The 24433-nt window shown below is 41.5% G+C and overlaps 1 protein-coding gene across 1 annotated transcript; it reads right to left on the bottom strand.

Annotated features, from left to right (window-relative positions):
- Nucleotides 1–1295: 1295 nt before the first annotated feature.
- Nucleotides 1296–22101, bottom strand: LOC134290888 (uncharacterized). Its single transcript, XM_062858111.1, has 4 exons — nucleotides 22067–22101; nucleotides 21769–21955; nucleotides 7292–12714; nucleotides 1296–1470 (listed from the first exon to the last, which is right to left on the bottom strand). Exons 1-4 carry the CDS (start codon nucleotides 22099–22101, stop codon nucleotides 1296–1298), a joined length of 5820 nt encoding a protein of 1939 aa, XP_062714095.1.
- Nucleotides 22102–24433: the final 2332 nt, after the last annotated feature.

Raw genomic sequence — 24433 nt, 5'->3', positions numbered from 1 at the left:
AAGCGGCAAAATAACAAAAATCATAACAAAAAAATGTTCTTGGAAAACCATTTTAATAACTTGTTTTGTTAGTTTCAATAACAACTTATTAACAGTGAATTTGGAAAATATTTCCATAACAAATTTTGATATTAATATGTTATTGATAATAATCGGAAAACAAAATTTGTTATGATATCAAATCCGTAACTAAGTAAATTGTGATACTTATTATATAAAATTATTCACTTTGTCTGACAAACCTTCCAATAACATGAGTAACTATACTTTAAATGATCGAAAAATACTATATTCAGTTTTTAATTCTTTCTAAGAGAATGGAAACGAAAAATCTTCCAGAATTTTTTCCGAGAGTTCTTCCACAAAATCGTTTGCAGATTTTCAAAGACTCCTCTAGAAATTCCTCCTGAATTATGAACAGAATCCCTTCTAGGATTTCTTCAGAATTTCCTGTGATTATTTCATCTCAAGATTTCTCTGAAAATTTCTTTGAGAATTTCACCAGGAGTTTTTCAAAAGATGTTGCCAAGAATTCTAATAATTGCTCAGAAGAATTACTTTTGGATTTTCTAAGCAGATTGCGCCAGGAGTTTTTTAAGACTTTTCCAGGGTATCGAAGGGTTCCTCCAGATCTTCCAAGTGTTTTTTTCCGAATATTATTTAAGGAATTTTCAGAGGATTCGCTCAGAATTTTCCGTCCTAACTGTATACAAAAATGGAACAAGACAAAAGGACAGGTCATTATTATCGAATTGTTACTTTGATTTCAAAACTTGTTACTGTTGTGCTGTTGTTGATAATTGGTCAATAGTACAACAATAACAAAACTTGTACTTGAACAAAACATGTTATTGAAATGTAATTGAGTGAATGTTTATCAATAGCTTGATTATAACAAAATGAGATTGTCCAACAAAATTTGTTTTAAAAAAGCTATACCTTGATAATTAAATAATAACAGAACAATAGGTTATGTGATTTCGTAGTTATTCATTTGATATTCTCCTCTGCTCGGGTTCGCAAACCGAGACCTCTCTGCGCAGGATGGGGCGATTAATAACTCCTCAAGACCCCACCAGGAACCCCTTCTCGCGGCCATCCCCACTCCTTTCCTAAAGCACCACACAAAATACATACTTCGCTTCCTCATCGGGTGAAATGGGGCAACCTCACGCGATATCAACTTGAAAGATAATCGCGTCTATTTTCAGCTTTTGCGCTGCTGGCTGCTGCTGCCCTCACCGCTACAGCCACGCCGCGCTGGTCCACTCCTTTCTCTCTTTGTTGTGTGCGTGTTATGCGGTGACTGACGTGAGGCTGACCTGGCAAGCAGGTGGCGCGGAGAGGTTCATGTTTTGGATGTCGAACTGAACTGGTGGTGGGTGGACGGATGGGGAAGGAGCACGCTTGGGAATAAAAGTTTCTACCGGCAGCAAGTTGTTGCTGCTACGACGACGGGCTGATGGTTGACTGCAGGAAAAGCAACGTGAGCAAAGTTTTGCACTTTTGTCGCATGCCAGGGCCGCTTCTGTTGGACGTGGGATTCATACGAGTAAAAGGGGCTGTCCATAAACCACGTGGTCATTTTTTTGGGACTTTTCAACCCCCCCCCCCCCCCCGTGGTCATTAGTCCATACAAAAATGTTTATTTGTTCATACAAAATGGTCATTGGCCGAAACCCCCCCCCCCCCCTCATGACCACGTGGTTTATGGACAGCCCCAAACATCGATAAGTCAGTAAGAATCTACAATATTCAAATAGTATTTAGCAAATAGTATTTAGCACTGCCCTAGACGGTGTCATTTGGAGAGCCAGGCGTAGCAGCCGAAGTATGACTGCCAACCGATTCGGCCAATTTGTTTGTTTCGCTGACGACATGAATATCATCGACGGAACATTTGGCAAAGCTGCACACCCGCCTGAAACGCGAAGCAGCAAAGGTTGAACTGGTGGTGAATGCGTCAAAAAAGAAGTACATGTAGGTCCGACCCAAGAACTCAAACGTTGGCGAAGATAATCAAGTACACTCATTGCACAATTATGGGTCACACACAATTATTAGTCACTTTCCACTTTAATAGATAAATACTAATTGATTGCAAGCTTTTGTTAGCTATTATTATTTTTCGCACATAAGTTGATTTGTTTTGTGTCACTATACGTATCGCACACGGGCTTATACATCAAAACATACATATTTTCAATATTTTTTTGTTCGGCGCAAAACTAGCTGTCAAAGTAACGCTTCGATTGTGAATATCGGACAGTGCGTGCAATGCTTTCGTAAGCTCTGTAAAAGCGAGCTTCAGTGATTTTCATGTGCGAAATGGTATCGTCACCAGAACAAAGGTATAATTAACGTTCTAAATGTAGAAATTCATGTGACTGCAGCCAATTAAAGCTTATTTCTGGCAAAATTTAAGTGACTCATTATTGTGCCAAGGAACACCGAAAATCACACAATTATGGGTCACTTTTTGTGCAGCATAATATTGACAGTTCTGCGTACATGGGCATTGCATACTTTTAGGCGTTTATCGGTGGTTGTGTTGGAGATTTTAACCCAATATTGAAAAATTGATTCCAAATCGTGAAAACACGCTTTGTTAAGAGGTTTGAGACCAGTTTTAGATTCTACTATAGTTGATCTATCGAGAATAAGTGATCATTCATTGAAAAAATAGACAAACATTATTTTTGAGCCGATTTCTCTTAAGTGACCCATAATAGGCAACAATTTGACCCATAATTGTTACACAGCCAATTTTGACCCATTATTGTGGTTTTCATTATTCACCAACATTTTAGTAATTTTCACCGCCTAAAGTGAATTTTACAAGCAGATTTTTATTTAAAACAATAAAGAGGGGTTTCAATGATGAGAATATAAAATAAAAATAATGAAAGTGTTATTTTTGTATGAAAAACGATTCATATTATGAAATGGTTGTTCCTTGAGTGACCCATAATTGTGCAATGAGTGTAAGTATGGACGCTGAAACCAAAGACTGTCAAAACCGAATTTCAATACTGTTGTAAGCTGACAACTACTACATAAGCAGTGAAATGGGAAGACGCGGAATCAACCGAAGTCGTTACTGGCTCTAGCGATTGCTATGAACAGACGAATCGAATATACATGAGATATATATGTAGAGAAGCAAGAGAGACAAAGTAGATAGGAAGTAGAAGAAAGGGACGAGCCAAGGACTGAACAGAGCACCTTCTGCATGTGAATCCGAAGCGGTAGCCACTAGAGAACCAAGCCCGTTAGTCGTTTTCATCCAAGGGGTGATACACAAATTATGTCACGCAAAAATCGACCTTTTTCAACCCCCCTCCCCCTTATGTCACACTTTTTGTATGGGACCTCAATATTTTTTGTAAGAGTCGTCGCGCTCAGCAAAACCCTCCTCCCCCTAAAAGCGTGACGTAATTTGTGTACGACCCCCAAACAGCAAACAACATGTTTATTGAAAGGGAAGACCCTCCGTTTTCAATCTGATCAATAACTTAACTCTCTCTCTCTAATGCCATACGAGATTAAAGGAAATCAATTTGCTAAGCTCGCCCGCCAAACTTTGTGAAAAGCTCAACCAGAGTTTAACATTTTCATTTTCAATGAATGAAATTCATCGTGAATTATGAAGATTCTCAACTGTGGGATCAAAATAAAATTCATTTTGGTGAATGAATTTTTTCACCTATTCATTCATTTTTCTGTCACTGACAATTTTCACTGAGAAATAAAACTGGACCGTAACTCCCGATTATACTTCCAATTACCTCAAAACTTATGTATAGTAGTAAATTAGAATATTAATTATGTTCTCTATTTGTCCATTAAGTCGGATTGTGCGTCTGTTAACAGAAATTGGACATTTGACGACGTGCGAAAAAATATTCGTGACAGAGAATTGAATGAAAAAAGAGAGGCATTCAGCTGACAATGAATGTGGCCAAAAACGAATGAAAAAATGAGAATGTCAATCTTCACTTTCAGTCTTCGATTTTTTTACTCTCTGAGCTCAACCCTTGTTTTTTCCACAAGAACCGCCCCTGCACGCTCGGTCCGACTTTACTCATCGTCTTTATCGGTCTATCAGCTCTCGAGCAGAAGTTGATTCGTACCTCAACGATGCTGGATGCACGATTGGGGAATTTTTCGTGGTAATGTCCAAAATTTTCCGCAATACCTACTTCTGAAGAGTTTCCACTTCCTTCAGCGGGCAGATAACGAGCAGTCGGGAAATTTTCATGCCACATTTATGATTCTTCCTCGGTCTAGACCGATACGTTGACTGGTCATGTCACATCAGCTAGACATTTTTGGGTGAGCGTAGGTCAGAAGGTTGATTGAGAAGGGAACGGTTCGGATGACGTCGAACAACGACGGCGACGGACACCGGACATGACGCGCTTTATTTTACGTGCCTATAACTGGTAAACTTTGAATTATTTCTGTTTGCCCTCGTTCATATTTTCTTTCCGGTGTACCCACATGAACTCAGCGGTTTGATGGTGTTGTTCAAAAACCACCTTTGGCAATGTTGAACGTAGAGGGTTTACCACCTCCAATCCTGAAAACGCTGCGGATTCAAATCTCTTTCTGGTAAAAAAGTTAAATTTCCACAAATTGAGCTTGTGCTTGGAGACTTTTCAAATTATGTGAAAGACATTCAAAAGCTGGAATTATAATACTTATGTGGTTTGTCAAACATCATTTCTTAAAGCCATTGCAGATGAAGTGTGCACACTAAAAAAATCTCAATTTTCATAGTGACACAATTGAATAAAGTGACGTAATTTGGCAAGACATAAATATTCAATTGACCCATTTTTGTGGCTCATGTTATCTATTCATGTAGACAAATACTACCCAACTAATTTTATGTCATTTCAGTAGATTTTAAAGCAAATACCTATGATACTTCGACACGTAACGTGTTATTCAGTTTGATGCCTCATAAATTTACATGAGAAAAGACAAAATCACGGTTTGTTTACAAGTGGCGAAAATCCAAACGTCATTTTTCTAAATCGGTTGTGAAAGCAGATCGCTTCAAGTTTTCGTGAATTAGTTGTTCATACAGTAGAAGTTTATTGAAATATAATGTTGATGGCTAGAAGTGGATCAAGAAGCGGACTTAGTAGCCGGGAGTAGCAGAAAATTATTAGCAAGGACGATAGGAATCAAGGTATCTATTTCTCGGTACATTAGTGCGTGTAGGGAAAAACCAGAGGTTGAAAAGCTTGTTATTTTCAGTTATTCCTCCAATGCAAGATACCCTGAGCATCAAGGACTGCATCGATTTGTGTCTTCCATGTGATGGCAATTCTTCATGCGAACTTCCTCTGATGAACGGAATCCCAGTGCACGCGGAACACCGGTTCTTATAGGAATACAGTGGCCGGCTCATCAAGCAACCTCTCCTGGGAAAAGAGCACGTTATTTGTTTTACAATTATATAGGAGAATCAATTAATAAAAACATGAAAGAAAACCTTACGGCATTCATGATACATTTATTTAGAAATACTAACTGGGGGACAGTTTTCTAGGGTTTGTATTTTTGAGGTTATGTTATGATGCGTCATCAACATGCAGTAAAATTACAAGGAAGAAGCTGCCCTGAAGCATCTCTTGTAAAAATATGATCGCACTCAATATTGCGTCATTTTTCTCGCTGCTATATGTCGGCGTTAAATGACATAAAATTACAAGGATTTTTCGAAGTGTGTGTGAAAATCTTAAATAAAAACTATCAATTTCATATTCATCGGTCATTATAAAAAACGAAAACTTTTGAAGTAGTTTCTAGTTCAGAAAATATTCGAATATAATGTTTACCGTTACTCGGAAATTTTGGAATATTCACAGATAAAAATAATGAGATTTACACGTCATGTAAACTTCATTTTTGTCATGTAAATTTAGTGTTATGATGGTTTACATAATATATCATGTAAATTTGTGTTATATGTCATGTAAACACACAGAGTCATGCTGAATTACATGACATATAATGGAAGTTTACATGATATTTTATGACCTTCACATGATATGTCATGTAAACTTCTGTGATATCCCACGCTCCAATCATGTGCATCATATGCCACAGAATTTTACACTCTTTTTTCGATCTGTGCGCACAGAAAAAAATATTCATGTAAAATTCAGCCATTGCAGATGATGTGTGTGAAAATCTTCAATAAAAACTATCAATTTCATATTTATCGGTCCATATAAAAACGAAAACTTTTGAAGTAGTTTCTAGTTTAGAAAATATTCGAATTTAATGTTTACCGTTACTCGGAAATTTTGGAATATATGTATATTAGTGAGTATGATGCGTGTTGATACAGGACAAAAAGTTCACACTGATGTTTGATAGCGGTTTATTGAAAGTGCTTCAAAGCTGAAATTACGTATAAGATTATGAAGAGGAATACAGATAATATCATAGGCTCAACTCACAATTCAGTGGACTTCTAAATATCCCGCCCTGATATCAACGTCGAATATATAGAATCTGTTACAGATCCTGAAATATACTATCTTAACTATCAAGCTCGGTTATATAAGTTCACTCAGCAAGATATAACGGCTAGCTAGACTACTTCGTTAATCGGTGATCAATAGTAATAGGTAAATGTTTCTAATTCAATAATTTCTGATTCGATTTCAATTAGTCACTAATAGTCAATGCGGTATCTAAATCTGCTAAATCACCACGATGACAGAATGACGTCTCGGTAGGTAGGCTATCGCAGACTGACAACCGCCTGTCAAGTCAGGTTTGAACCGTGCTGCCAGTTGGTTTCTCACGCACCAATATTCTCCCCCCGATGGAACCCTCGGTTGAGGTTCCATGACCATCTGATACTTCCAAGACCGCAAGTTTTGAGGCCGGGCGTCGAAGAATTCCTCCTGCAGTCTGGACAACGGCCTGTCTAACTGCCCCATCTTCTGCGACATTAACTTCTAGAACTCGTCCTCTATTCCAGCTGTTCCGCTTCGTATCGTCGATGATTATAACCAACTCTCCAGGCTCTAAGTTCTTCGTTCTACCGAACCACTTAGTACGTTTTGTAAGCGTCGGCAAGCACTCACGAATCCACCTTCTCCAGAATCTGTCTAACTGACGCTGTAGAGTGATCCAGGATCGTCGCAGATCTTGGGTGCCACTGTTTAGTTGAACTGTTGGTTGTCGTACCCCTGATGAACTACCAAGTAAGAAATGGTTAGAAGTGATCGCTTCTTGTTCACATGACTCCATTGGTAGGTACGTTAAGGGACGCGAATTGACGATTGATTCAGCCTCAATCAACAGCGTTTGGAGTGCTTCATCATCCAGCTTCTCGTTGACATACGCTGATGATATGGCCGACTTGACTGACCTCACCATACGCTCCCAAGATCCCCCCATGTGGGGTGCCCCGGGAGGGATGAAATGCCAAGTGGTATTGGTGTTGGTGAAGGTCGCCGCCAAACCAGCGTAAATCTGCTCCCGTAGTATCCGTTCTGCCCCGTGGAAGTTAGTGCCATTGTCACTATGAAGTTCAAGTGGTGCCCCACGACGACCTACAAATCTGCGCAAGCTCATAACGAATGCTTCCGTGGTTAAGCTATGGACGAGTTCGACATGGATCGCCCGGATTGTGAGGCATGTGTATAATGCAATCCATCGCTTAACGTTACTTCTGCCGATTTTTACTATTACGGGACCGAAATAGTCCACACCGGTATAAGTGAATGGGCGGATGAATGGGGATAATCGGGCTTCTGGCAGCGGAGCCATTTGTGGAAGGACTGGTCGTGCCTTTCTGATTCTGCAAAACTGACATTGACTTACCACACTTCTTACCTCTCTACGCAACTGCGGTATGTAGAAATTTTGGCGCGCCTCGTTTACAACGGTTTCATGATTACCGTGTAAAAACTTTCTATGCATATCTTCAAGGATAAGTTTAGTGACGTAATGTTTCCTTGGAAGAATAACTGGATGCTTCACACTGTATGGCACTCGTTTAGCTGCTCCAATTCGACCATCAACTCGTAGCACTCCATATTGGTCGATTTTCGGATTCAATTGATAGAGAGAGCTACTTTTCGGTACACTGTTGCAAGTAGACGGTTTTGATTTCTGGTCTACGCCCAGGATGATGACCTCCTCCGAATATGCTTCTCGTTGGGTAAGCTTAAAAAGCGCCCTCTCGGCTTGTTGAAGCTCGTTCTGAGTTAGATGACCGGTGCATCGTTCTGTAGGTAGTTTGCGAATGTTTGAGAGGAATCTGTGCACGTAGCCGGTTGCACGTCGGAGTTTGTTCCACGATGAGAAGCGTTTAACATCAACAATCATTTCCGGTGGATACTGCTCCTGATGAACGTGACATGCTCGAAGTTCTTCGTCCTCCCTTTTTTCGGTAGGTATAGAGAGGATCCATTGGTTTTCAGGTAGTTGCAAAAATTTCGGCCCACTGAACCAACTACTACTACTGTCAAAGTGGGGCCCGACACCCCATTTGGTAGCTTCGTCTGCTGAGTTCATTTTTGAACGAATCCATCGCCATTCATCTCTTTTGGTAGATTCCAGGATTTCACCTACACGATGAGCGACAAATGGACGATACCGGTGTGGATCTTTGTGAATCCATGTATAAGCTGTAGTTGAGTCAGTCCAGAAATATCGTCGGGCTACCGGAATGGTATGCCCATCCATCACCAGTTTCAGCATTCGCGTCCCTAGGACACACGCCTGTAGCTCCAGTCTAGGAACGCTCATGGGCTTGAGCGGTGCCACCTTAGCTTTAGCAGCTACCAACGCCACTTCGACTTCTCCTTTAGCATTGATGATTCGGAAATAGCAGGCACATGAATACGCCAGCGGGCTAGCGTCAACGAATATATGGAGCTGAATGTTTGCAAGACCGTAGTTGTCTGGATTGCGAAAGTAACACCTCGGGATTTGGACTTGATCTATGTCACGGATAATGTTCACCCATTTCTGCCAAGCCTTGAATGTGTCGTCATCTACCTGTTCATCCCATCCGATTCCGGCGCGCCAAACATCCTGGATAAGGATTTTTCCGAATATCAGGTAAGGTGCCAAGAGCCCCAGGGGATCGAATAGCGTCATTACACACTGCAATATCTGACGCTTGGTCCGTTTGATGTTCATTTCGATGAGTATCCTTATGTTCGCACGCATAGCAGTCTCAAAACAGATTACGTCTTCCTCGCTCCTCCACAGCATGCCCAAAACGCGCTCTGATATGATATTATTCTCCAGATTTAAGCATTTCACTGGTTTTTCCTGCCCTGTACCAAGGTGTTCCAAGACCGCTTTACTGTTGGAGCACCAATTGCGGATTTCAAATCCGCCCTTTTGGTGCACATCTCGAACCTCGGTCGCTACCCGTTTAGCCTGTTCTTCATCGGGGAAACTATCGAGGTAATCATCCACGTAGTGGTTGTGGATGATCCCATCGACTGCTCTCGGAAAGATTTCGACGAATCTCATGGCATTCGTATTCTTTACGAACTGCGCAGTAGCTGGGGAACTAGTAGCTCCGAAAGTTGCCACATCCATCACCATTATTTGCGGTTCTGGCGAAGAATCGGATGACCATAAGAAGCACTGCGCATATCGGTCAGACTTACTGATACGTATTTGGTGATACATTTCTTTGATGTCACCAACTACGGCCACCTTGTGCTGCCGAAAGCGAAATACAACAGCGGGAAGAGACGATAATTGGTCGGGTCCTTTCAACAGCATGCTATTGAGAGATATGCCATCGACCTTTGCGGACCCGTCCCAAATCAATCGAACTTTAGATGGTTTTTTAGGATTGACTACCGCTCCTAAGGGTAAGAACCATTGCTTCCGTGGATCGATCGATGCTAATTCCTCGGTTGTGGCCCTATGAGCGTACCCTTTTCTTATATACTCTTGAATCTGCCTATGGATTTCTTCTTTCAGCACCGGGTCCTTGTTCATCCTGCGTTGTAGACACTGCAACCTTTTGAAGGCCATTGGGTAACTATCTGGCAGCTCGAAGTGATCATATCGCCATAGGAGTCCAGATTCATACCGTGTGCCGACATGGATTGTAGTTTGTTGCAATATTTGCAGTGCGCGTTGCTCTTCTTTCGACAGACCTTCAGCGACTGGGCGGGCTCCCACCTCCTCCGTGGCAAAATAGGCAGTGATCGTTTCCTCCATTGATCTTCCGTGTTCACATTCACAAATATGGAAGCTCACAGGTTCCCGACGGCCATCTCGATGTCCTCCATAGATGCACCATCCTAGACGGGTTTTCACTGCGACCGGATGTCCTTCTTCGCCTTCCCGTACTATCAAAGGCAGTGCCAACCGAAGGTTATCAATACCAATCAGTAAGCGTTGCACAGCATCAAGGTACCCATCAATTGGTACTCCGCGGAGGTGGGTATAGCGCTGTCTCAATTGTTGTATTGGCAGAGTTTGTACAGGCAAGTCCAGTGATGGAACTGTACCAACGCCGCTCATCCAATAGCGTTTTTTGTTCCTTAGTCCTGATATCTCCAAGGCGATTCTGCAGGACTTTTTCTCCTCTCGCGTGATGTTGCCGGTCCATTTTAGGCAAAGTGGATGTTCCTGCCCGTCGATTCCTAGTTTGTTCGCTAAACTGGTTTCTATCATCGTCAACGACGAACCTTCATCTAAGAAGGCAAACGTATCGATACTTCCTGTCGGTCCATGGAGTGTCACGGGTATGATACGAAAGAACAATTTGGTTAGGTCGATCTCTTGTTGGTGCACATTATGTTCAACTGCTTGGTGGTGTTGAGAAATTGACGTGGGAGAGTGTAGTAGTGGGTGATGACGGAAATAGCAACCGTCTACTCCACAGCGGTTCGTGCTACGACATGTTCTACGTCCGTGTCCGAATAGACATGTTCGACAGAGTCCTTGGTTGTGTACCTGTTTCCAGCGTTCGTCGACGGTCAGGGCTAAAAAGGATGTACATTCCTTTGTTCGGTGCCCAGGTTGTCGGCAAAATGAGCATACGATTTCAGAGACATTACGAGTATCTTTTCTGTATTCCTGATTTATACCCAGATCGTTCACGTCAGTTTCGTTGTGTACGTAACTTCTGTCGGAGTGTTGCTTGTCACGTCTCGGCGGCCTTTCACTTGGCGCTAGGGTTGACACGCTATATGCGTCCTCCACAATTCCTGCCATAAACATGCTGAACGTTTCTAGGTTAACAGCACCAGCGTGCCTTCGATAGCTCGCCCACTTCATTTTATAGTCCACTGGAAGTTTGTTTACCAGATCCTTGAGGAGCGTTGGATTTTCCAGATGCTCTAACAGTTCTGCTGCGATGATATGATCTCGGAGTCCTTGAACCAATGTTCCAAATTCTATCAATGTGTCTAGCTTATCAGCTCTCAAAGCTGAAGATGACCTGACCTTTTCAATAAGCGATTCAATCAATAGATCGGCTCGGCCAAACCGCATTCGCAGAGATTCGATGACCTGGGGAACAGATGCTGGGAGGATCAGCCTACTCCTCACCGATTCCCAGGCGGTGCCCTTCAGGCAGCGTTGTAGCCGAATCATGTTTTCACCTTCACTATACCCACAGGCTTCAGTGGTGTAGTTGTAGTTGCTAATAAATACGGGCCAATCAGCGGGATCCCCGGAGAACACTGGCAAGTCGCGTGGGAGCACCTGCCTGGCCGTCAGTTGTTCTGGTGATAGTGTAATTCTGGTCAAGTTTCCATGGTGTGCCACCGGTGGAGGAAAATCAAACGATCTTGGCTGATTCCCGAGGGGCATCTGTGGCATAGTACCTGGCCGCCTTTCCGGTGTAGGGCGATTCTGAACTGGATTGTTCGTGATTGATTTTTGTACACGGTCTCGGTTGATCGCAGTAGTCGGAATGTCTCGCTGTTGTTCCGAGTCTACTGTTGGAAGTTTTTGATCTTGAATGGTGGGTATCATCGGGGCTCCTACATTCACTTGACCTCGGAATACGCGGTTTAGTTGCTGCTCTGTGACTACTGGTTTGGATGTTCCCGTTTCTACGGGAGATATTTCCCAATCGATCGGGTTAGACTGACGTAGTGACACCGGAGGCATGTTCTGCAACGCCGGGCGATGTTTTGATATTGCTCCCTTTTCGATTGTTGTTGAGGTCGTTTGAGCAGCTGCTTTCTTCTGTAACTCAATTTGTAATTTCTCGAGTTGTTTCTGCAGAATTTCGATCTGCTGCCGAGAATCTGCTTCATTCTGTTTCAACTTGTTATGAAGATCCCTGACGACTTGCGACTCTGATGGATCTTGTCCCGCTATCCATTGATTACCGTTTACCTGTGATGAGTGGGCGTCCTGCTGGGGTAAAATTCCTCCCACTGCGCCTATTTCCTCGCACTCAGGTATGATATCTGCATGTTTGTTGACCCACTGACTAGTGCGGGAATGTACGGTACGACGACTACGAACACTTTGGTTCTCGTCAGCTTCTTGCACAGACAATAGTTGGCGTTTTTGCTCCAGGTGTTTCCGTTGCAGTTTATGTTCCTGTTGCAGCTGCTGCTTCTCTAATTGTTGTTGCTCCGCCAAGAGAGCTAGATGTTCTTCGTGACGCCGCCGTTGGCTGGATGTGACTGATCCAGCGGATGAAGCCAGTGATACTCGAACGTGTGTTACTGGTAGACACTGTGAGCAGATCCAATCACGATTTTCGATTGATGCCGTTACGCCAGCGCACGAAAAGTGCCACCAGCAGTTACATTTATCGCAACATACGAAATTATCCGCCGTATGCGATCTGTTGCAAGCAACACACCCTGAGTTGATTGGATCGAGTGTGCCGACTGAATCCATGTCGTTTACCGTGAATTCTTTGAAGATGTTGATACAGGACAAAAAGTTCGCACTGATGTTTGATAGCGGTTTATTGAAAGTGCTTCAAAGCTGAAATTACGTATAAGATTATGAAGAGGAATACAGATAATATCATAGGCTCAACTCACAATTCAGTGGACTTCTAAATATCCCGCCCTGATATCAACGTCGAATATATAGAATCTGTTACAGATCCTGAAATATACTATCTTAACTATCAAGCTCGGTTATATAAGTTCACTCAGCAAGATATAACGGCTAGCTAGACTACTTCGTTAATCGGTGATCAATAGTAATAGGTAAATGTTTCTAATTCAATAATTTCCGATTCGATTTCAATTAGTCACTAATAGTCAATGCGGTATCTAAATCTGCTAAATCACCACGATGACAGAATGACGTCTCGGTAGGTAGGCTATCGCAGACTGACAACCGCCTGTCAAGTCAGGTTTGAACCGTGCTGCCAGTTGGTTTCTCACGCACCAACAATGCGATTCAAGTGGAAGTTCCAATGCGATTTCAATAAAATGTCCTGTGTATGAATGCTGATGTATTGGTTTGATTTGGGAACGAATTTATATGGAAACTCTCTAGTGATTCATGTAAGATACTTACATATATTCTAGGAGATCAATAATTGATTTTTCATTAGGGCCTAACTGACTTGATCGATTCTCTCTTCCGTTAATAGCATGATCAAAATACATAATGTCAGTTAGCCCCTTACGAAAAATCATTGTCATTTCAGAAACTCTTCTAGAGAACTTTCAAAATAATTTTAGTTTCCTTGTTAGTTTTCAAAATGTTTTATTATTTCATTTAAGGCATTTTTTAATTCCAACAAAAGTTCTTCAGAAATTTATCTAAGTATTCTCGCATTGGCTTCGTAGTCGTGCGGCTAGTGTCATTAAGAATTTAATTACATCGTGCTGAGAAGCGCGGGTCAAGAAAAGTTTGCAGCTATGCCACTGGGCGTTGCATGCTAATCCATTGTCTAGTGTCGTGCTTCCTTCAAAGAGCGAAGAGCCCATTGAATGTGTCCTTGTCTTGAAAAAAGTTTCCCATAGGTTTCTCATGTCAATGTTGCCCTTTACAGGCTTGTACCAATTTGCTGGTACGTCGAAAGGTACAGGGAAAAACTTGAAAATTAGAAGACACGGAATGTTAATTAATTGGCAAGTTGAGAGATGAAATTTTGAAGAAAAAATCGTGTTCTGGTGGGATTCAAACCCGCGACTCCGAATTCGCTAGACCGGCTTTAACCAACTAAACCACAGAACAAGTAACAATTCTGCGGAATAGAAAACCAAACTGATTCCGAGCCCACACCATGAACACTCCTATTTTCACAATTCCATCTCTCTTTCGGCTTAGACGGCAACTTCTTAACACGCTTGTGGTTGTGCCTGATTTTTTTACTATACTTCTTTAACATATATACATCTTTTTTGAAAATTTTGCTAATATTTACTCATATACTCACCAATATCTCGATTTTCGCCCACATGACGTATACCATATAGTACCATAAATGACAAATACTTGCACCATGAATAATGCTCAAGCTTTCATAAATTTAGTTCATAGTTTGAGTACGTACTTCATGATAATATGAACCGACTTACCAAATTTCGCTAATAAAACTGGAATCATAAATGACAACTACTAGTTCTATGAATACCGCTTCTGGTTTTATGAATCTAGTTAATAGTTCTGGTATTCATGGGCATGATATCATGACTTAACTAACAAATTTTTGTCAATAAATATTAAAAACGTAACGCCAAGGTGACGTTACGGCAACATGATCCATGAAATTATGACCTTTTTTGTGGTGTATATTTATAACATGAAAACACACATTTTACGCGAAATCATGACTCATTTAGCAGGTTCCAAGCAGCGGATTTTTTCCCGTGTAAATAATGTGTTCACACGGGAAAAAAATCGTTGCCGGATCTATGACTAAAATGTTATGAAATCATAAAACTTGTCGCTTCATGATATTGTAACTACAAGTCATGATATCGTGACGTTAACAACGATTATCATGAATAATAATAACTGATTCCATCAACAAAAGCCATGGCCGTCAAAAGCGTTATGAAACAATTAAGCTCGTTTTCATAAATTGAATACCATAAAGCATAGTCATGGTAGCATGGCTCTGAGTCATAAAACTATGACGCTGAGTCATCTCAACCAGACGCTGAGCCGTATAAACATAACGCAGAGTCATAAAATCATGAATCACAACAAACGAATTTGGGCACTGTAAGCGTTACGCAAACCCTCGCGCAGAATCACCTACGCCATTTTTGTCACTTCTGTCAAGGCGCCTTTTGTGAGCGGCAGTGTTTTCCGGTGAGATTTTTTTTGGTTTTTGAAAAAGTGTAGTGAATTGTTCTTACTTAAATAGTAGTAAACTATATAATTATTGAACTACATTCCAGAAGTTGAAAGTGAAAAAACTCTATATTCCGGCACAAACTCTGGCCAGCTTCATCAGCAGCAGAACAATCAAGCTCACGTAATGATTTTATTACTACTAACAATTTATACAATTAAGCCTTGCTTTATTTTATTATATATATATTTTTAATAGAAATCTTTTCTTTTCTATGCAGACGGCGGGCGACATGGAACATAAAATCAGCACGCGCTTGGATTTCCTTGAGGAAAAATTCGAGAACCTTAATTTGCAGCCGCAAATTGTTTCGGTTGGGCATCGCGGGGAGAAGGAGCGGTGCTCGTTATTTTTGGGGGAGCGGAGTACAAGGCAGACCACATCCTCCATGCCATTTGCATTTGCATGCAAGTGATATATGTTTTGAACCTCCAGTATGCACCAGACTGCAAGCCCCTCTGGATGTTCTTGCGGGCTCATCTGTTCAAAATCCCAGCGGTAGATCTACCCAAAAGCACCCGCGATTTACTGCGGGCTATTGAGTAGGTTGAAGGCACAATGATGAATAAATATTGACAAATACCAGAATCATAAAAATTACTTCAATATTCAGGAACCTTTGTCATGATTTCAGAGTGCGTGCTTCACGATAACATGACCTTAAATGCCACTTTGCACCAATTAATCCGATAGTATAAATTACAAATACTAGAATCATGCATACTGCTTATGTTTTTATAACATTAGGTAATAAATTTAGAACATGCTTTATGATAACATGACCAGTACTACCATTTTTCGCAAATCGATCCAGTACCATAAATGACAAATACTTGCACCATGAGTAATGCTCAAGCTTTCATAAATTTAGTTCATAGTTTGAGTACGTACTTCATGATAATATGAACCGACTTACCAAATTTCGCTAATCAAACTGGAACCATAAATGACAACTACTAGTTCTATGAATACCGCTTCTGGTTTTATGAATCTAGTTAATAGTTCTGGTATTCATGGGCATGATATCATGACTTAACTTACAAATTTTTGTCAATAAATATTAAAAACGTAACGCCAAGGTGACGTTACGGCAACATGAGTCATGAAATTATGACCTTTTTTGTGGTGTATATTTATAACATGAAAACACACATTTTACGCGAAATCATGACTCATTTAGCAGGTTCCAAGCAGCGGATTTTTTCCCGTGTAAATAATGTGTTCATAAATAATGTGTTCCAGGTGATCGCATAAGCTTTTAATTTGACTGCAACGCAAGATATTTCAATTTTAGTATATTCCATATTTTCAAAATCTGTGAAGCTTTTTTTTTTTTTTATTAATGTGTATTTTAACTTATAGCTAATTCTACACTGTCTGAGAAGCTCAATTTCCATGTTAAACCTAAAAACTGTTCTACTTTATGTTGTATGAGGCATGGTCTCGAAATCAGCACAAATATTCTCTTGCTGTTTTCCTCCAGAAATTTCTCTGGAAATTTCATCCAGAAGTTACAAGGATTTCTACTAAATTTACTGCACACATTCCTCCAAGGGTTTCCCTAGGATACTTTTTCAAGGATTTTTTAAAGGTTTCGTCAGAAATTCTATCAAGTGTTGTTCTAAAGAATCCTCCTGAAAGTTTACCAAATATTTGTCCAAGGATTCTCCTCCTAAAACATATGTGTGGGTTCTCGAAAAATTTCTACATAAATTTCTGCAAGGTTTTCCCCTGAAATTGTCCTAAAAATTGTCTAATTCCACCGAAGAATCAGAACTCCCTTCACCCTTCAATTTTTTCGGGACTTCATCCTACAGTTCCCCCTTCAGAAGTTCTTTCGAGGATTCCTCCTAAAATCCCTGTTCGGATTCCTCTAAACGTTTATGTGAAGATTGCTCCAAGGATGCCTACTTTTTTGCCTTTCTCGTACACTAAGTGTACTGGAAAGGCTATATGTTCACTCCAAAAATGACTTTTTGATAGAAGGCCCGGAAGGTCAAATCACATATACCAATCGACTCAGCTCGACGAATTGAGGTGATGTCTGTGTGTGTGTGTATGTGTGTGTGTATGTGTGTGCGTGTGTGTGTGTGTCTGTATGTGTGTGTACAAAAAAACTCACATCACTTTTTGGCAGTAAACCTCATCCGATTTCAATGACCGACGGTTCATTCGACGCGGAATCTGGTCCCATTGTTTCCTATTGAAAATGGTTCGGATCGGTTCAGCCGTTCCGGAGATATGGCCATTTAGGTGTTCCGGAACGGTACCCCAGGAAGGAACCAGATATGAAAATGCATCAAACCTATGCATGCGACACATCAAACCACGGCATTTTCGATAACCTGATGAGCGGTAAGCAGGAAAATAGTCTCAGACCATATCTGAACCGGTAGTGTTCCCGAACCGGTTCTGGGCGTCCCGCTGGAAGTGGCCAAATATACAATTGTACCAAACCCATGCAAGCGACACATCAAACCACGGCATTTTAGATGACCTGATGGACAATGAGCAGGATAATCATCTCAGACCATATCTGAACCGAAAGTGTTCCGGAACCGGTTCTAGTCGTCCCGCTAGAAGTGGCCAAATATACAAGTGAACCAAAACCATGCATGCGACACATCAAACCACGGCATTTTCAATAATCTGATGAGCGGTAAGCAGGAAAATAGCCTCAGATCATATCTGAACCGGTAGTGTTCCGAAACTGGTTCTAGGCGTCCCGCTGGAAGTGGCCAAATATACAATTGAACCAAACCCATGCATGCGGCACATCACCACGACATTTTCGATGACCTGATGGATAATGAGCAGGAAACTCATCTCAGACCATATCTGAACCGGTAGTGTTCCGGAACCGGTTCTAGGCGTCCCGCTGGAAGTGGCCAAATATACAATTGAACCAAACCCATACATGCGACACATCAAACCACGGCATTTTCGATGACCTGATGGACAATGAGCAGGAAAACTATCTCAGACCATATCTGAACCAGCAGTGTTCCGGAACCCGTTCCGGAATTCCCGCCGAAGTGGTTAAATCTGAAAGAGAAACAAACCCGTACATGCGTCACATCAAATAGCGGCTTTTTAGATTACCTAATGAACGGCCAGCAAGTGTTTCGGAATCGGTTTTGAGTGGCCGGAAGAGGCCAAATGTAAAAGTAAACCAAATCCAAGCATGTGACACATCAAATCGTGGTTTTTACGATAACCTGATGAACAGTTAGCTAGAAAATAGCCTTACGTCACACTAAAGACAACTGGTAGTGTTCCGGAATTGGTTCCGAGAGTCCCGTCGAAATTGTCAAACTCTGCATGTGACACCTTTAATTTGCAGCGTTTTTGGTTAACCGATGAGCAGTTAAAACAAGACAATAATGTTAGACCATATTTGGTTCAGCCGGTAGTTACCCGGAATCAGATCCGGGTGGTAAAATGTAAAATTTAACCAAACCCATGGATGCGGTACATCAAATCACGACCAGTCTTGTAAACATTCGACACTTTTTACTACCTTCAAATATGTTCGGAGTCCACCAGAGTATCCAAGGTAGCGGTCCAAAGTCCAAGATAATGGCCCAGTATACAAGTTAGTGCCTATTTTATAGGATTTTTAATTCTTGCATTATGGGCATATTTTGTATGACAATATGTCCAGAAATCAAAATTTATAATCAGAAAACCCAAGCTGTGCGCTGTTTCACAAGGTCTGCAATATGACTATAGCTTGAATGGGGAAGAATGCCGGTCTTCGTCCAAAACTGGTAACCAGAAAATCATAAACGACATGCCAAAATTCAATACGGCGACTATTTTATGTAATTTTAGGTGCAGAGTCCAAAAATGAATACCAGAACATCCAATATGGTGTCTCAATGTTCAAGATGGCGGTTAGTTTAGTTGGGGTAGATATCCGGAGTCATAAAATGATGACCGGAAAATCTAAAATGACGTTTCAAAATTTTGCGGCTTCATGACACTTGTTTGGTTTGAGTTTTGGATCGTTGTCTTATATTTTCTGAATATTGGATGTTATGCTAATATAAAATGTATCCATATTGAGTAGATTTAGCAAGCAGTTTTCATTTTGTATTTATGTTAATGTCATCAACATGTCGCTCGAGTTTTGTTGAAAGGATATTTTAAAGCACGAGAAAGGCACCATCACCGCTAGGTGGATTAATTAGGGTTTTTGTTTTTATTAATATGTATTTTAACACTTGGCTTATTCTACACTTAGAAAGGATGCCTACAGAAATTCAAGGACTTCTCTCAGCATCACTCCATAAATTCCCCCGGAAACTCCTCCAGAAATTTCCTCAATCATTCCTGCAGAAGTTCCTCCGAGAGCATGCAATTTTAAACTGCTCCGAGTAGTATTCGTCCTTGGGTTCCTCTAAAATTCATCTCAAATTTCCTTCACATGTTCCATGTGATGTGCTTTCAAAAGTTCGTCAATGAAAAAAAAACTGCTAGATTTTTTTCGAAATTTGGTGAGAATTCTCCCTGAAATATATTTGAAAAATCAATGAATTTCTCTTTTTTCGAGAAGTTTTTAAAGAAATGTTTGCGAGAATTGCTCCTTCTGAAGTCAATCCGAAGATTCCTCCAGAAATTCTCGCAGAAATTCTTTCGAGGATTCCTCCACAATTTCTGAAATGCCTTAGTGATGGTGTCGCCGCCGGGCTGTCAGCACTGAGAATTCGATGCTATAAAGGTTCTTGCCAATCCAAAAAAAAAAAAATCTTTTCTACTCTTTTCACTGCTGGTACCTATTAGGAGCATTCAATAGAAATGTAAACAGCAATCATTCTATAGACGGAGATACCTTTGAGACAATGGAAGAATTCGTCGACCTCTCATCCTTACTGGTGGCTGACAAAAATGAGAGTCGTGAAATATTACGGCGCATCATCGGTAGAAGTCGAGGCTCCAGGAGAAACTGTGAAGCACTCCTGATCACTGACGATCCAAATGTTCCGTGTAGAGCACACTAAAGACCGGTGGTTCTCTATGGACACGTGAACTATGCTTGAGGAGGAAAAACAAGCACTTCGAGCTTTCGAGCGATACGTGCTAAGAACGATCTCGCATATATTTCGAGAAAAATCCATTTTCGGTGAGGTGCATTTTCGATCTTTCTACCGCACCGATAATATTGTCTTATCTTAAATGCGATGTTGAGCAAATAAATGTATGTGAGTACAATATATGTATACGAATAGAAGTTCTATTATAGATGCTTAACAGAAGCTTCGTGTTTTGAGCCGAAATGGGATCAGATCAGTAACATCGAGAAGGACAGCATACACTCATCAATACACGAGCTGCGACCAGAAAAACCGCAAAGCCGGTGCGTGCATCGGCAATCACGCGCCTACATGATTGGTGTTCTTTGAGTTTATTATCACAGACAAACAGACGTAACACTCTTCTGAACGGCTTGGCGCATGCATTTAACGATCAATTTAAATTTCATTTGATTTCCAGTATCCTTCCAGCAGAGGCGATAGTATTCGATCGCTTTGACGTTTTCCAGTGTACACGTTGCTGCATTATGCAAACTGAAAATTCAACGATTAGAACATGCACTGATGTGACTACACCTGCTGTTCCGAAACAGCATGCATTAAACGTTGACGGTGAAGCTGGCTCCTCTCGTGACGCCACCCGGGTAGAGGTCAACTCTGCAGTCCGGTCTACTTCAGCGGGTAATAATTCTGAACCCATCGTTAACCGTGAAACCAACCGTGTGTCTTTGAAAGTAGCTTCTGGTTCCCGTGCTGCAAACGACACCGAGTCTTTCTACGTCACCCCATTCGATCCCGATCAAGATGAAGATGATGTGAAACATCATGTTATGGACATTTTCAATCTTCATTCGTCGCTTGTTGAAGTGATTAAACTAGTCCCTCGAGGAAAACACGTAGAAGATCTTTCGTTTGTCTCATTCAAAGTCACTGTGGGTAAATCAGCATCACAAGCAGTAGGAGACCCTTTTTATTGGCCCACTGGAATTTCTGTGCGATTGTTTGAACCCAACCAAAATAACGGATCAGCTGTACGACTTTCGAACACACAGTAATACCTCTCCAAAGTTTTTCTTCCTCTCCACATCCGGGACGCACCGCACTTAGCTCTACGGAAGCCCTAGAACCTACCCACACAGTCCAGACCCTCCAGCCAGCGCTCATCAGACGTCCCGGTCCTGTGTTGGGATCTGGTGAGGAGGTCTTCCAATGTGTACTCCCAGGCAAGTACAAACAGAATAAGATTTTTTCCCGCTCTGATGATACTCCATCCAGCAGCTCTTGGGATAGGACTTCCTTCCGTGAACAGACTACTTCAGCAAATCAACATATTCAACTTGGTTCTACCACCGGTTTCCTCCACCCAGGACGCACTACACTCAGCGCTATGGAAGCCCCTGAGCCTACCCACACAATCCTGACCTTCCAGCCAGTGCTCATCAGCCGTCCCGGTCCTGTGTTGGGATCAGGTGAAGGGGTCTTCATCCCTGTAGTCTCCAGCAAGTATAGCTTAAATAAGAATTTGTCCTGCTCTGACGATGTCTCTCCCAGTAGCCGGTGGGATGTAATCAACACGCCTGAGGGGCCATCCATTAAGTACGTCACGTTCCTAGGGGGGAAAGGGGGTTTGTGAAAGTGTGACAAGCAATGTATTAGGTATAGAAAAAACACGTACGAAGGGGGGAGGGGGTCGAAAATTCCCAATTTTAGCGTGACGTACTTAATGGATGCTCCTGCTCCCTGATCAAGCAACATCGTGTGTGCAACCAGTTCATCTACCTAGCAACGAGGTCGATCTTCTCCCAGGACCAGTGAAGAGAATTGTCAGACAAAAGAGGCACAAAACAAGCAACAAAGAAGACGCGGCGATTACTCTTTATCCCTACTGGTAACAGATAATGACATGATCTAGAAAATTTTTGTTGCAGACAAAACGGAAGCTGAATTTGTTGCGTTCTTTTCAACTCGTGAATAATCAATTATTAGTAACCCAAGATTGAAACTTTTTGATGATACATATTCAGTAGCGTTGCAGTGTTTACCGACTCGAAGTTACCGCTCGAAAATCACAATGCAAGGCTTAAAAATCTCTAAACTCGTGGTGCACCATCTTTGTCCTATTCTGTTCAAGTTGGGACAAACCTATGTCGCATTGGGTAGAATGTCGCAACAAATTCAGGTTGCGACATTGTCGTTATTGTTGCGCGATGGTTGAAGAACGTTAGAGGGCTTCGTACCAAGATCGACAATTTTCTGCTTGCCGTCTCTGACTCTTCGTACGACGTAATCGTTCTGACAGAAACGTGGTTGGACGATCGGATATACTCACTTCAACTCTTCGGTAACGCCTTTACAGTCTTCCGAAATGATCGCAATCGGCTTAATAGTTCAAAATCTCGCGGAGGAGGCGTCCTATTTGCTGTATCCAAACGGTTATCCTGCAGAATCGATCCGTCACCTATAAGCAATGCGGTAGAGCATCTGTGGGTTAGAATCAAAGCTCCAGGTAAAAACGTTATAGTTGGTGTACTGTATCTTACACATGATCGGAAGTCGAACATTCTGGATTTGCATTGGCGTAGCTAGGGGGGGTTCCAGGGGTGCCTGGCACCCCCTAGAACAATTTTGGCACCCCGTAGAATTTTTTCTTGACAGTCAACCAAAATTTAAAACTTACCGCAATAATTCTAATATTTTTTAATAGCACAATTGAACAAAACCTAATCACACCCGGAATTACTTATATACCTGTTGTACGTTTTGGCGTAAAAACAATCAACAGACTTCTCCATGGATTCCTCCAGTAATACCTCTATCTATTCATACAGTGATTTCTCTAGGCTTTCTTTATGGATTCCTCCCGATATTTTTTCAATGAACTCCCTTAGGATTCTCATGGAATTCCTCCAGGAGCTTATATTGGCCTTCCTCCGGGAATTGTGGCTAGGATTACTCAAGCAAGGATTCCTGCTACGATTCTTCCAGCAATTTCTCTTAGAACTTCTCAAAAAAATCTTACTGTGGTACCTTCAAGTATTCTACTAGGGAAGTTCTTCCGGAAAATCTCCCAGGGATTTTTCTAAAAATCCCTTCGGTTATTCTTCCAGAGATTTCTTGAAGGAATTATTCAGGACTTCCTCCAGATGTTCTTCCAGAAATTCCACAGGAGATTAAGATTTCTCCAAAAACTTCCATGAATTCCAACTGGAATTCTTCAAGCAATTCTCATTACGTCTTCTTCAGAAATACTTCTAGAGATTTCTCCTGGCATACTTACTTGCGGCAATGGAAATCTTCCTGAGATTTCCAGGGATTCCAGAAATGCCTCCTGTGATTCCATCAGGAATTCCTCCAGTATACTTCTATCAATTCTTCCAAGGAGAACTGTGGCTATTCCTCCAGGCATTTGTTAGGGGAACTTCTCTAAGGATACCCCAGGCATTCCTGATTCTAGGGTTTCTCTAAAAAATACTTCTATGATACCTCCCGGAGTTCTAGAAATTCCTCCAGATGTTCCAGCTGGGATTCCTCAAGCAATTCCTGCGGTTATTCCAGCAATTCTTCCTCCAGGAATTCAAACTGTGGTACTTCAGAAATTATGCTACGGATTCTTCTAGAGCTTTCTCCTGGCATTTGTGGGTTCTTTCCAGGCAAACTTTCTGGAATTTTTGCAGAAATTCCTTTGATTGTTCTACTACGGATTTCTACAAGGACTCATTCAGGAATTCCTTCAGAGATTTTATCCAAAGATTCCTCCAGAAATTCCTCATGGAATTTCTGCAGAAACTCATTTTGGCCTTCCTCCAAAAATACCTCAAACACCTTGTCCTGCGGTTCTTCCAGCAATTCCTCCAGAAATTCGTACTATGATACGTCCGGAAAACCTTCTATCTTCCGGGAAATCTTCCTGAGATTCCTTCAGAAATAGAGACGAACCAGCCAAGGGCTGAAAGTCTCTCTAATAAAGACAAATCAATCAATCCTTCAGAAATTCTTCCTGCGATGCCTTCAGGGCCTTTTTCCAGAATACCTCTACCGGTTCTTGCAGAAACTTCTCTAGGTATCAAAAGGATTTTTTTTTAATCCC

This window comes from Aedes albopictus, chromosome 3 (assembly GCF_035046485.1).
Source record: "Aedes albopictus strain Foshan chromosome 3, AalbF5, whole genome shotgun sequence".
Lineage (NCBI taxonomy): Eukaryota > Metazoa > Arthropoda > Insecta > Diptera > Culicidae > Aedes > Aedes albopictus.
This window is presented reverse-complemented; position numbering and strand designations above follow the sequence as displayed.

What these genes read in the sequence shown, in the direction of transcription:
- LOC134290888 (XM_062858111.1), bottom strand. Translation starts at nt 22,101, where the DNA reads ATGTTGCTTGATCAGGGAGCAGGAGCATCCATTAA. An exon ending in GGAGCAGGAGCATCCATTAA is followed by an intron (nt 21,956 to 22,066) that starts GTACGTCACGCT and finishes TTTCCCCCCTAG; the next exon opens with GAACGTGACGTACTTAATGG. An exon ending in TGATGAGCACTGGCTGGAAG is followed by an intron (nt 12,715 to 21,768) that starts GTCAGGATTGTG and finishes ATCTGCTCACAG; the next exon opens with TGTCTACCAGTAACACACGT.